Source organism: Equus przewalskii, chromosome 20 (assembly GCF_037783145.1).
Source record: "Equus przewalskii isolate Varuska chromosome 20, EquPr2, whole genome shotgun sequence".
Classification (NCBI taxonomy): domain Eukaryota; kingdom Metazoa; phylum Chordata; class Mammalia; order Perissodactyla; family Equidae; genus Equus; species Equus przewalskii.
This window is the reverse complement of record NC_091850.1, coordinates 48,556,433-48,571,022: the sequence shown is the minus strand read 5'-3', so window position 1 is coordinate 48,571,022 and position 14,590 is coordinate 48,556,433. Positions and strand designations below refer to the sequence as shown.

Below are 14,590 nucleotides of genomic sequence, written 5' to 3'. Positions count from 1 at the left end.
TCATCATTAGAAAATATGTCAAAATTGAAAGAAGACTGTTTTCCAAGAGATTAGCAGGCTGTTTTTACTTACGATGGGTCTTAGAGAGCCCCGAAGCAGTCTTTCTCAGCCTTGACTATATATTACAACCCCCCAGGGAGCCTCAAAATCACTGCTAACACCCAAGCATCTCTAGGGATGGGCCCCAGTGATCCCAACGTACAACCGAGATCAAGAATGGTTTTCTAAAAACCATGCTTTTCATCTGCTTTGGTTTGCAATGTAAAAATAAGGCATGCAACTCTATTTGCAGGGGTGTCGTGGTGGTGTGTTTGAGGTGAGGAAGGAGGGTGAGGGTAGGTAGGTCTCAATTGTCAAAGATGCTGTGGTGTAGGTTATAACTGCGAACCAATTTTGAATTAATTAGGAAAATCTACATATGACAATGGGAATTTGGTTTAAGAAACCACAAGATTATGATTTCAACCTCTTATGCAATCAAAGAAAACTTAATAAGTATCTACCAGATGCTGGACCAGCACTGTTCTGGGGGTTCTCGCAGCAAACAAGGAAGACACTATCCCTGCTCCCGTGGAACTCATGTTCTGGCAGAACGATGCGACACCTCCCTGTGGCTGTCATCACATTCACACAATGCTACGCATTGTCAGGACTTTCAAAAGAAGCATAAAAAGAGAAAATAGAGCAAGATGTTTTTCTTGTTCCTAGAGAACTATCAGCTTGGCCGAGGAGATGACACTACGACATCTGAAGCATTATACACTAATACGAGCCTTTACACAGCGTTCCTTCCATGCTAAATTTGTGGGGTGAATAGACAAACATGGAAGAGTTCAAATAAGGCAAAAAATTAAACATAGAGTTCTTAGGGAAGCTTTGTGAAATGGGTGGAACCTAAACTAGTCTTGGAAGATGAATAAGGAGTGGATAGGAAAGGAGGGGAAGGAGCATCTGGAGTGGGGAAAGAGAAGAGCAGAAGGCATGGGGTGGGAACAAGAATAGTAAGAGCAGGGACAGTATGTAGGGAGAGTGCCCAATGGGAAGTAAGGCTGTGAACTTAGGAACGGTAAGTAGGCAGGTTGGATAGAGACAGTGGGAGTAAAATCATCTGAGAGATGTAGGCAGTGCAATGGTCCAAATAGTCGGCAGCTGAGCTTCACAGGAGAGAGAGGGAGAGGGAGGGAGGGAAAGAGGGAGAAAGAGAGAGCTCCTTTGATTCCGAAAGCTGTAAAGCAAAGAGAGATCTCCGGAATCTGTAGGTGCTCAGCTTCCAAGCCCAACTGGAGGTTAAATACTGATTGTGCTGTCAAAACAACTGAACTCAGTGGTAACAAGTGAATTTAACTAAAGCTGCAAATAAGCTGAATTTAACTAAAGCCCAGATAGAGTTAAAACATGTATTAGATGAACTCAGCCCTCCACCTTAGCAACCTTATAGAAGAAACGGGGTGTTCTTTTCTGGAGGCACATATTAACTGCTTCAGTCTATTCTAATATTTTAACACACAATGTCTGGCATAAACAACAAATCACAAGACATGCAAAGAAGCAGAAAAATGTGACCAAAAATTACGAGAAAAGATAATAATATAGGTAATAATATAGGCAAATCCACAAATAACCCATTATTAGAATAAGCAGATAAGAAATTTTTCTGTGATACATATGTTAAACTAGTGGGAAAATGGACAGCATGCGTGAAAAAAAGTGAACAAAATCAGGAGAGAAAATGAAAACTATTAGAAAAAACCAAATGGGAATTCTAGAACTGGAGAATACAATATCAGAAATAAAGCATTTATATGATGGGCTTTACAGAAGATTGACCAGGACAGAGCCTTGAGGTAGAGTGGAGGAGAAAAAGCCCCAGGGAAAAAGAAGAAGGAAGAAAATTAAGAAAGCTTTATCTCAGAAACCAAGATATATGAATACGTCAAACGCTGGTGGAAGGTTCCAGCAAGATTAAAAGAGAGACAGGCCCACACTAGAAAACATGGAGACTCTTGGGGGCTTTAATAAAAACTGTTTTATTGGGGAAAAAAAAATCAGGCATCAGAGTTCATTTTGTGTCATTCACATCATGGAAACACTGAACATTCCTTAATTGGAGAACTTCACAAGGTCAGGGTGGTAATAGCAATGTGGGGGTAGGAGTGCAGAAGGGTGAGGGGACAAAGGGACCCAGATAGGATGCCATGGGTGTACGCTGGACTCGCCACACTGCAGGCTGAAACTGAAAGGTGAGATGCACGTGAAGAATAAAAAGAATTCAAGAAACTCCAAGAAACAAGAAATCATGATGGATTTACTGTATAAGGATAAAAAAAAGGAAGAAAAAAAAAACTAAGCAAAATTTCTATCCATTTCCATCACTGGAAAAGTGGGAACAAGTATAAAGCTGAGGTTTGGGTTAGTATTTGAAGAGTAAAGGAGATGATGACTTGAAGGCTCAACCTTTTGAGTTCCAGACAGAGTGAGAGAGTGACGAGGGCTCCTCCTGGGGCCTGCAAGTGGGAGGCCTGTCTTGGGGAGAACTTCCAAATTGTTTCCTCAGCATACCACACGTGGAAGATGGTAACACCTGTAACATGTCCTGAGGTAAGAGCTGTGACCTGTTGGGGGCGAGAGATCCAGGTGGTTGGGCAGACTCAGGTGCTCCCCAGACCTTCCTGAGGGCTAAGGGTATCAAAATTTCCACACACTCGCGACCCATACACGGCGCACTGTGTGGGGAACTCTGGTCTAAAGGCGTGAGTTGAAGCCTTGTTCACCAATTATGCCTAATGGTCCTGGCACACAGTGGCCCTCCATAACTATCCACTGGTGACCGAAGCCTGCTGCTCATCTCTCACACACCCTGGATTCTAACATTTTAAGAGCAAGAAGGTCACTCTGACTCACACAGATGCTAGGCGGTATTAGTCTGTGGAGTTAATCTTCAATTAAAAATTTTAACATCACCACTTTCCATTTCATGGCTCACATTCCTTTCTAATGAGTAATTACACTGTTCAAATCTCAAGGTGAAGACCACGGGAATTTTTTATCTTTTGATCTGTCTTTCACACTGAATACCCTCTCATGTTGATTTTGGAATATTAGTGACTCCTAAGTGAAAGCAACACATTGCACATTATATACGCCTGCAATGCCTTGTACTGTCTGGTTTGTACTGTCTCAAGTTCTGTTGCCTATATTAAATAACAAGGATGATAAAATTTGGGATCCAAAGGATATATGCTTTAGGAAAAAAACCACTTGTCTTTAATCATTCCACTCCAAAGACATTAATTTTACCCGACATTGTTCAAAGACATTATAATACACAAACTTGAATAGGGAAATTTCATTTTCAATTTGAAAACACAGGCTTTTCTGATAGTTAATTTTCATGAGCCTTCTTGGTTATGAGAGAAGAAATCTTTGAATTTCAACTAAGTTTCCTGGAGGAAGTTTTAGGACATTTTGATGAAGAGCTTTGGGAATTGCTTGATTCTTTACCTCTCCGCTCCTCTTGCTGAATATCCCTTTGACCCCAGTTTCTGGCATCTCAGGAAAAAGCTTGCTTCTTCTCAAGGAGCAAAATCAGCTCTTGTTGCTTATGCCATTTCACAGACCAGCACCCTGGGTCCCGCCTCAGGCTGCCCAGATGCTAGTGGGGCTGCATTTCCAGTCTTCTGTCCTCCTGGGACCCCGGCCTCTTGCCTGGGGCTTGCTGTGTCCTTCCTGGGGTGGCTGCCTCACCTCACTACAGTGTCTATTCTCCTCCCCTTATCGCCTTAGGTACCCTCAAGGGCAGAACCACTGGCTCATTTGATTTATGGCACCAGCCTACGTTCCTTTTTTATAGCAGAACCCCCAGTTATGGCTGTCCTTGCCTGCTCTGCCATTCCTCAAGATCCAGCATAATAAATACAACCAAACATAAGCCCAAATGGCTACAAGGGTATTCATCTTTAAACTTTTAAACTATTTTCTAATCCATTATTTTCAGTATTAGAGAGTAAAAATAACAATTTCTTTCCACACAATTAAAACTTTTTGGAGGGCAAGGGGAAAAGATGGCAGTCAACATGTAAAAGAAATACAATTTTAAACCATTATCCTGCTAAAATCCTCCTTTCTATTTTTAGATTCTCAAGATTTGAGGTATTTGAGAAGAGCCATTTCATTTCTCATGCATTTTCTTCTCTAAAGCTTTTCTTCTGAAATTGTTTGGCCAGGCATAAAATGAATACCTAACCAGTCAAAATAAAGTTAGGTGGGTATTTTTTTTTTTCTTTTCTTTGAGGTCTTTAAGTACAGGTCCTGAATTTGAATCAACTGGAAATTTCTCAGTTTTGCTTTCTGCCCACATGGAATATTTCCAAGGGGCAAATCATTAAGTCTTGTTTAATAAAATAATTATCAGCTCTTCAATTTATTTACAACTCCCCTTCCTAGGAATTCTTATCTGCCAGACCCAGCCGCCAAAATTCCCCAACAGGTGTCCACGGTTAATTAACAAAGGACCGATGCCTCCGCTGGAAAAGGAGGCAGCCTTCAGGAGATTAGGCTCTGGAATTTGGGAGGTGAGCGCTCTAACACAGGCACGTCATCTGAAGATACCAAGTTCTGGCCAAAGCCCAGAGCTTTCCTGCTGCCTAGAATTTGGCTTGTGAAATCAAGTTGTTAAAGCGAGCCGCCACAGAGCGCTTCTCCGGTAATTCACCTTGTCTGGGGAATCAGGCTTCTTTTTTTTTTTTTTTTTTTTTTTTATTAATGTTATGATAGATTACAACCTTGTGAGATTTCAGTTGTACATTTTTGTTAGTCATGTTGTGGGTACACCACTTCCCCCTCCGTACCCTCCCCCCACCCCCCCTTTTCCCTGGTAACCACCAATCAGATCTCCTTCTCAATATACTAATTTCCACCTATGAGTGGAGTCATATAGAGTTCGTCTTTCTCTGACTGACTTATTTCGCTTAACATAATACCCTCGAGGTCCATCCACATTGTTGTGAATGGGCCAATTTCGTCTTTTTTTATGGCTGAGTAGTATTCCATTGTGTATATATACCACATCTTCTTTATCCAATCATTAGTTTCTGGGCATGTAGGCTGGTTCCACGTCTTGGCTATTGTAAATAATGCTGCAATGAACATAGGGGTGCAACGGACTCTTGAGATATCTGATATCAGGTTCTTAGGATAGATACCCAGTAATGGGATGGCTGGGTCATAGGGTATTTCTATTTTTAACTTTTTGAGAAATCTCCATACTGTTTTCCATAGTGGCTGTACCAGTTTGCATTCCCACCAACAGTGTATGAGGGTTCCTCTTTCTCCACAACCCCTCCAACATTTGTCGTTCTTGGTTTTGGATGTTTTTGCCAATCTAACGGGGGTAAGGTGATATCTTAGTGTAGTTTTGATTTGCATTTCCCTGATGATTAGCGATGATGAACATCTTTTCATGTGTCTATTGGCCATATTTATATCTTCTTTTGAGAAATGTCTGTTCATGTCCTCTGCCCATTTTTTGATCGGGTTGTTTGTTTTTTTGTTGTTAAGCAGTGTGAGTTCTTTGTATATTATGGAGATTAACCCTTTGTCGGATAAGTGGCTTGTAAATATTTTTTCCCAATTAGTGAGCTGTTTTTTTGTTTCAATCCTGTTTTCCCTTGCCTTGAAGAAGCTCTTTAGTCTGATGAAGTCCCATTTGTTTATTCTTTCTATTGTTTCCCTCAACTGAGGAGTTACAGTGTCCGAAAAGATTCTTTTGAAACTGATGTCAAAGAGTGTACTGCCTATATTCTCTTCCAAAAGACTTATTGTCTCAGGCCTAATCTTTAGGTCTTTGATCCATTTTGAGTTTATTTTGGTGTGTGGTGAAAAAGTATGGTCAATTTTCAATCTTTTGCATGTGGCTGTCCAGTTTTCCCAGCACCATTTGTTGAAGAGACTTTCTTTTCTCCATTGTAGGCCCTCTGCTCCTTTGTCGAAGATTAGCTGTCCATAGATGTGTGGTTTTATCTCTGGGCTTTCAATTCTGTTCCATTGATCTGTGGACCTGTTTTTGTACCAGTACCATGCTGTTTTGATCACTGTAGCTTTGTAGTATGTTTTGAAATCGGGGATTGTGATTCCGCCGGCTTTGTTTTTCTTGCTCAGGATTGCTTTAGCAATTCGCGGTCTTTTGTTGCCCCATATGAATTTTAGGATTGTTTGTTCAATTTCTGTGAAGAATGTTCTTGGGATTCTGATTGGGATAGCATTGAATCTGTATATTGCTTTAGGTAGTATGGACATTTTAACTATGTTTATTCTTCCGATCCATGTGCAAGGGATGTCTTTCCATCTCTTTATGTCATCGCCTATTTCTTTCAAGAGAGTCTTGTAGTTTTCATTGTATAGATCCTTCACTTCCTTGGTTAAGTTTATCCCAAGGTATTTTATTCTTTTCGTTGCTATTGTGAATGGGATAGAGTTCTTGAGTTCTTTTTCTGTTAGTTTATTGTTAGTGTATAGAAATGCTACTGATTTATGCACGTTAATTTTATACCCTGCTACTTTGCTGTAGTTGTTGATTATTTCTAATAGTTTTTCTGTGGATTCTTTGGGGTTTTCTATGTATAAGATCATGTCGTCTGCAAACAACGAGAGTTTTACTTCTTCGTTACCTATTTGGATTCCTTTTATTTCTTTTTCCTGTGAATCAGGCTTCTTTTTAAAATACTAATTGAAACTGCATGTGTTTTAATTAAAACAACATCTGCCATGGTCTGAAAAAATATGTTTTGAAAAGCAGAGAAGGTACGTCTCTGAAACATCCCCCAAACCACTTACTAAAGTGAAGCTTACACATCCCCAAGAACAGAAAGAACGCACTGCCTCCCCAGGTGCACTGAGCAGGTTTCCAGAGCCTCAGTGGGTTCCTGGGCGCAGGGGGGATGGATTCCCCAGGGTCAAGAAAACAGGTCAAGAAGGGGCCCATGGTGCTCTGCAATGAATGACCTGTGAGGGGTCTGCCCTCCAGACCGGGATGCCCATATCCCAGAGGGTTCTGCCACATGCAAGCCATTGGCATGAGATGAGAAAAATAACGAAAAACACAGTGTCACTTTAACTGATGGGTGTGCCGGGCATTTTGGAGCCCTCTGTTCTCCACTTTGCCAGGAGACCCTTGAGCTCCACTACGTGAGTGCAGAGCTCTATTCTAAGCACACAGAGGATGAGGACCAGGATGTGTTTCAATCCTAGGCCAAAGAATTTAGAGAAACCCTGAGGAATGCTCTCCTGAGTAATGTCCGGCATGCCTCTTTGTGGAGATGGAGACACGGCTTCAGGTATCTCTTTATTCTCCAGAGAACACGCTCTCATGATCAGAGAATTGGGCAAAAATGGACCCAAGGTTTGGATGAAGATCAGTATTGCCAGGTCTAGAACTCCATGGATAACACATCTCAAAAATTCAGCTGCAAGATCACTACACAAACAGTAACATTTACAAAGACTCCTTCAGGACAGTGTGAATAGAATGAAGGTTTTTTCCTTCTATTCTCCAAAGGAAAATACATTTTCCTGTTGTGGGGGCGGAGGGGGAAAGGGGTGATTGTCATTCTGTTGGCGACATTACTTTTTTCCTTATTCAGTTTTTGTTTTAATAAAGAGAGAACATTTTTATGTTGTCTTTTAAATATAACCAGCAACCACTGTCTATAAACAGTCTTTAGCGTGCCCACATAAAATCTTTCATCCAAATATTTAAAACAGATTGCGGCAAGAAGAAAAAGCTAAGAAGGTAATGCCCTCACCACCCCCACCTGGCCGCTTATTCCCCAGAATGAATGAAAGGGATGGTTGGAAAACCCCGTGCGGGGAGAGAGATAGCACTGGAATTATGCATGAAATCATAATGAACTCTCAGGTAAGAGACCACCCTTACTTTGCTCCTGACTCAGTAGTGTGGGGAAGTATGAGATGCGCACTGCTGCTACACCTGGAGGTGCGGGGCTCCTTTTCCTTCCGTCTCCCCTGGGGGGATAGCTGTCTTTGGGAGCCAGCAGGTTCCCCTAGGAAATGGCCCCTTCCTGACCCCGAGAGAGTCGGATGCTGTCTGGTGGTCCCTTTGAGACTGGAGTGGATTGAGAAAGTGCTCCCTGGATAGAAGCAGCACAGCTAGTTGACAAGGTGAAAAGATGGCCAGCAGAGCGAGAAGAATAGATCATGTAATATGAACATGTGGGGGCATCAGTCAAGGATTCTTACAGATCATTCCAAATGTGGTGACTCAACCAGAGAGTACTGTGCAGGCAAAGGGTCATGCAACGTGGAGAGGATGAGGCAAAAGGACCCAGGTGAACTGGAAGGGCCAGGTCCATGAAGCAATGGAAGGTCCTTCTCTTCAGTCCAGGGAGGGACGGGGTAGCTGGGAGGATGCTTCCAGCATCCCAGCCCTGGCTCGCCTGCAAAAAAGTGCGGCAAGCAGCCACCACCCAGGGAAGTGAAGGAAGGGTGCTCTGTTAGCTCTGCCAATGCTACCCGCAGGGGTGCAGTGGCTCTGCCAATCTTTGGCAATGATTGAAGAACACACAGAAAGTGTTACAATTTCCTACCCAATCTCAAACCTCTTTCAAAGTGGCAGCAGAACGAGTTTGACTAGAGTCCTGGATTTGAGGGGGCGTCTAAGCTGTTTTCCTCTATTCCCTGGACTCTGTGGAAAGATGCTGAAATGGACATTGCCTCGATGCCTTCCTATCTCTATTTGGGATTCGCCAAACCTCCTCTAGATCTGTTCTTCAGAATAAATAACCCATATTATTCATCCACCAGTTAATTAGTTCAGCAAATACGTACTGAGTGCCTGTAATGGGCATAGCAAAGAGCTACACAGTATAGGACATAAAAATAAATATGTTACCTGATCTGGGCTTATTATCTCATTGGGGGAAGATGCAATGCATGCCACAAAAAAAGTAAAAGACAACACAAGAATAAAATTGCACAACACAACTCTTAAGATAAATTAAAAGACTTCTTCTCAAGTAGGTGCTACCCACTTCCACACTCAGTTCAAGGAGTAGCCTTCATCAGGTAGGCCACCCTGATCTGGGCTCTGAACGATGGGTGGAAGGCGTGCGAGTGCAGTGATGAAAGAGCAGGCCAGGGAGGGAGACAGCTTGGGTAAAGGTCTGTAAGTGGGAATGATGGTACAAAAACTGGTATGGCTGAAGAATTCATGAAAAAGAGTAGTGAGAGATAAGAGGCAGTTTGAGATGAGCAAGGGCCAGGCCTCCAGTGTGACCCCAAGACATTCCCAGAACAGAGAATCCTGCATGTTGAGAAACTTACTTGCAGTGCCCATGTCACACTTAGTAGCTGCTTTGATACAGTCTGTTGATTTTCCATGCTGTCTGCAAACGCAGCAAAACAAAACAGCACATATGATGAAATTACTCTCTTTAGGATTATTTTCCATGGATGGGTAGAAACGAGTTAATGACTAATGTTTGCCAAGTAGTGGATCTCTCTTCTGTTTAGTGTCTGTGTGTACTTTATGTTTTTTACTTTGTTGGCGTTTTGTTTGTTTGCTGATAGAGGGTGGAGATTTGGCTAAAATAAATACCTGCCATCTTCATCAGGAACCAGCAACCTGCTGAAATGGATGGCATTTTGCTAACTTGTGAAAGCAATACAATATTCTTTGCTCTTTTCACTGAAGCTAATTATTACCATTATTTTCCTTTAAAAAAAAAACTTTCTGGGTGATGAAACAACACTTTGTGCAGAAGGATAATTACCATTTTTGGAAAGTGGCAAAGAAAAGTATAGATGTGCATTAACCTGGACCACTGTGCTACGTCATTCAGAAGAACACAAAGATCCAGCTACTGCGTAATTATTGCCCAATGGCAGAGACACACACAAAGCCATGGAAGCCCAAATAGGAAGACACAGGAGAGGGAGAGCATGTGACACTCCTTTTAGTGCTACTATATGATCCCCATTACAGTTGATACGGCAGGGTGATTGTTGTTCAATAGCCTGTTGGGAGTTTTCTGGATAATGGAGTCTAAGGAAGATGAACCATTCCTTAACCAGAGTGTAGTAGCTGCTCCTCCCCCGCTTCTAACTAAAAGAATGACCTAAGAAGAGATGTAATTTAAACTGAAATCCCAGAAGTGATGATGGAAAAAACTGGATTCCTTCTGAAATTCTGAGTGTCTGCATACATCCAATAAATTTTAGGAGGAAAATGAACTGGCTTTCTGATGATGTTTTATTTAATTTCCTTACATAATATTTGGCTAATTTGGAGCTCATTTTAAAATGATGGCAAGACAGCATAAAAAATTTAGTTCAGTCATTCATTCAACAAATATTTCTGCAATCTCTACCATGGATCAGGTGCTGTTCTAGGTACATGGGCGCCATCAGTAACAAACAAGAGAGAACTTCTTGCCCTTCATGGGCTTACATTCCAGTGGGGAAGATGGACAAGAAACAAGATAAATAAGTAATATGTTGTATATTAGAAGGTGATCTGTGCTATGGAGAAAATAAGGCAGGGAAGGAGGTAGAATTTTAAGATTAGTGGCCAGAAAATGTTCTCTTGGGAATATAACACTTGAGTAAAGACCTGAGTGGGGTGAGGTTTGAGGTGCATGGACACCTAGAGGAAGAGGATTCCAGGCAGAGGGAACAGCAGGTTCAAAGGCCCTGAGGCAGGATTGTGGCTTATGTGATAAAGGAACCACAGTGAACCAGTAGCCGCAGCAAAGTTAGTGATTATGAGAGGGGAGAAGGTGAGGCTGGAGAGGGAACAGAGAGCTAGATTGTATAGAGCCGTATCAGCCCTGCCAAGACTTCATTTGACACTGAGAGAGATGAGGAGGTGTCGGAGGGTTTGGAATGGAGACATGACATACTCTGACTGAGGTTTCAACAGGACCTCTCTGGCTTCTGCAATGAAAGTAGACTGCAGGGGGTGAGGGTAGAAGCAGGGAGATTGGGTAGGCAAGAGATGATGGGAATTTAGGAGAAAAAGCAACAAAAATGAGAACTGTCAGATTCTGTGAAAATTCAGAAGGAAGACCGGATTTGTTGACGGATTGGAATGAGGGGTGAGGCGCCAAAGGGGACTCAAGCTGCCTCTCCTGGACCACTGCAAGGACAAAGTGCTATTTGCTGCTGTGGGGAAGGACTGGGATTGGGGGCAAAGATAAGGAACTCAGGTCCAGACATGTTATATTTGAGATGTCTGTTGGACATCCAGTGGGGGCGCTGGACAGACAGTTGGACACAGACATCTGAGATCCATACAGAGATATCCATGTGAGAGCTGTCAACATACAGATGATCTTTAATACCATGAAACCATATGAGGTCACCAAAGCTTTGAGTGAGAGATGATAGAAAAGAGAAGTCCAAGTTTAACTTTTTTTCATTCTTAGTTCAAAGTCATTGCAGCTTTCTCTTCAATAATAAGTTCTATACAGCATTTTCCTATAAAAATCACTACTTTGATACAATATTTAAAGTAAAAGGGTCAGCAAAGCTCACATTTCTTTTCTCCTAAATAGAACAGAACGGTGTTTTTTTGTTAAATTCTGCTTTTCTCATTCAAGAAAAAAGTTATTGATTCCATAAGCCCATGACTTAGATATTTTCACTTCTATTTTTAAATGCTTGCCGCCCTTTCCTGTCTGGTGACATTTGATAGTAAAGGCTTAATTTAACATGGGCTGCGTGGAGCTGCAAATGTTCCTGCCTCACACAGAGTACTAGATAATGGGCTTCTGAGAGAGAAGAGATGCCTAGAAGCTAGAAAAGCAATCAATAGTTCCCTATTTTGTTATATTTTAATCCACCAAAAGAATAAAACACACAAACACACAGTACCTAGTAGTTAGTATCCAGGCAGCAGACTGATTATCTATTGATTTTTCCTCCATTTTCTAGAAGAGCAACAGGATTTTATTGGAACCTACCTTGTCTGAAACAACTGTGTAAGGAAAAGGAAACTGGATATGGAGGAGGTCTCTTGACCTTTCAGCTAATGGTCTAAATATAGGAAATCCACAAACAACATTTAAATTAAATTCAGACTAAGTATAAATATCAAATCGCGAGTTATTTCATACTTTATACTGTATTGCGAGTTTAACAAATAATTTCATTTATTAGACACAGATCTGAAGTCTGGTTTCTTGTGAATAAACACATGGCTGGAGACCTGCAAAACCTTTGGCTTTCATTGGAGGATATAATGGGTATTGTGAAATGGCAGGAGGAAAAGTGGCTGGTTCCCAGATCACAAACAGCTTAGTACACCATGCTCAGGAATTTGGATAGCGGAAACAGACCCGTGTATCTATGTAAAATCTGGACCCCGGCCTGGTATTCCAACTGCCCCATGAACGGAATCTTGCCCCATTGCCCACTCTCACCTGCTTTCTCCCAGTCCCCCAGAGGCTACATAACCTGAACTTTTGCCATAGTGGGCAGTCCAGCTCCTTGCCACCTGATGTCCACTGACATCCATTACCTACAGTCAAGCTTGACAGGCTTCATGCTGCACGACTGACCAACAACCCTCCTAAGGTCATCTCTTTGATCCCAGATGCCTACCAGTAGGACAACAGTTCGTGGGGAAGCTTGTGCTTCTCCCTGAGCAGGTCCTTGTGGTTCATCAGTTCATCAGGCATCCATAGCCTTAGCCTGGACATCTTCCCACCCACAGAGGGAGGAACCAGAAGGCCTCTCCTACCTGGATTCCCACCATTCACTCTGCGTCAGGCACACGAGGCCCCTTGAAAGCCTTGAACCCACTGGCTCACTTCCAGCTCTCCCTCTAGGGGGCCGTCTGAGGGACTGCTCCTTCAGCTTAGATGCTCTTCCCCTGAAATATCCAAGTGGCCCACTCTCGCCTCCTTCAAGTCTTTGCTCAAATGTTCCCAATAACTCCCATCTTGAACTTGACCTCCTATATTTAAAATCACAATCACCTATGCTAAGTGAAAGAAGCCAGACACAAAAGCTCACATGTGATATGATTCCATTTATATGACATTTCCTAAATATAAAAATCCATAGAAACAAAACACATATTGATGGCTGCCAGAGGCTGGGAGGAGCGGGAAATGGGGGGTGACTACTTAATGGGTACAGGGCTTTCCTAGGGTGATGAAAAGATTTTGGAACTCGATATAGGTGGTGGTTGTACAACATTGTAAAAATACTAAATGCCACTGAAATGGTTCACTTTAAAATGGTTAATTTTATGTCATGTGAATTTCACCTCAGTTACAAAAAAACTGCAACGTCACTAATTACCGTCTCCTTTACCCAGCTCCATTTTCCCCACAGAACATTTCAACACATCCATCCTGAGTTGCACGGGCTTATTTTCTTGATTGTACGTCTCCTCTCTCCTAAATGTAAACTCCACAAGGGCAAGGCTTCCCATCTGTTTTGCTCATCGGTATAATCTCTGGGCCTAGAACAGGCCTGGGACAAGACAGGTCATAAGTAAATATTTGTCAAAGACATAAATGAATGTGTGACTTCTTTAATGCTTCATTAATAAAAGATTCTCCTAATTTCTTGAATACCAAATTAAAGGGAAACGAGTCTTTGAAAAATAGGATTAAAGAGCCAGTACAGTGTAATCCAAAATAAATTTTAAAACAGAAAGGGGAAGAAAAGTGGTGTGAATCCCATGAGAATTCCAGTTCATCAAGTGGAAAGCAAAACAGGCTGAGAGGGATTTAGAGGATCAGGACGATGGATCCAGTGATGAGCATTGTGGTCGTTTTTAATTTGCAAGGATTAGAAATGTCAACAAACATCGCATTTTCCTCTTAATTCTAAAAGATAAAACGGCGCACTGGATTCATAATAGAAGGAGAGCTGGAAAACCGAGGCCTCTAATAAATGCACGTGCATTTCTTCTGCAATAGGGATTCAATCACACGCACCACACCAGGAAATATTTTCGGGTAAAAACCGAGAGGCTGTGAATCAGAGAGAACGTACCAATGAGCTCCTTATTTCTGACGTCCAAGGCCATGTTCCGGAGCGCCGTGGCCACCGCGCACACCACACGGTCGTTATCTATTCGGAGCAGCTCCACGAGGATGGGCAGGCCTTTTTCTTTCCGAACAGCAGCTCGGATATATACTGACCACTGCAGAAAGAGGGACAGCAAAGATGTTAGAAGCGGAGGCAGAAAACCCTACAAGCAAATAGCATGTGCAGGTTTTCAGACGGCCATTTACAGGAGCCAAAAAGGTTGAATTACCAAGACCTAGTTGTAGAATGGGTTGAACGTGTTAGACATAGATTTAAAAGTTTTAACTTTATTTTTTGCCTTCAGCATATGATAAAATTTTCATGGTTAATCAGTTAATGAAATTTCGTTTCTCTGGTGCCAGTGTTTTTAGTCAATCAGTTGGAAAGCTATTTGCATATGCATACACCTGATGTGGTAAGATATGGAGGCGTGGGACAGGAAGGGCTGGCTATTGACATTAAGAGGAATAACAAAAGAATCCTGGAAAAAGTAGAAAATGATAAAAAGTTGAGTGTGGGTAATTTTTTTAAA

At 42.0% G+C, this 14,590-nt stretch overlaps 1 protein-coding gene across 12 annotated transcripts in view; it reads right to left on the bottom strand.

Moving 5' to 3' along the window:
* CTNND2 (catenin delta 2) overlaps positions 1-14,590 on the bottom strand; it is an 883,391-nt gene that overhangs the window by 86,773 nt on the left and 782,028 nt on the right. For all 12 annotated transcript variants that reach the window (XM_070587191.1, XM_070587196.1, XM_070587195.1 and 9 more), the window contains one exon: positions 14,023-14,173. In XM_070587191.1, the coding sequence (XP_070443292.1) occupies positions 14,023-14,173 (151 nt within the window). The remainder of the gene's footprint in view (positions 1-14,022; positions 14,174-14,590) is intronic.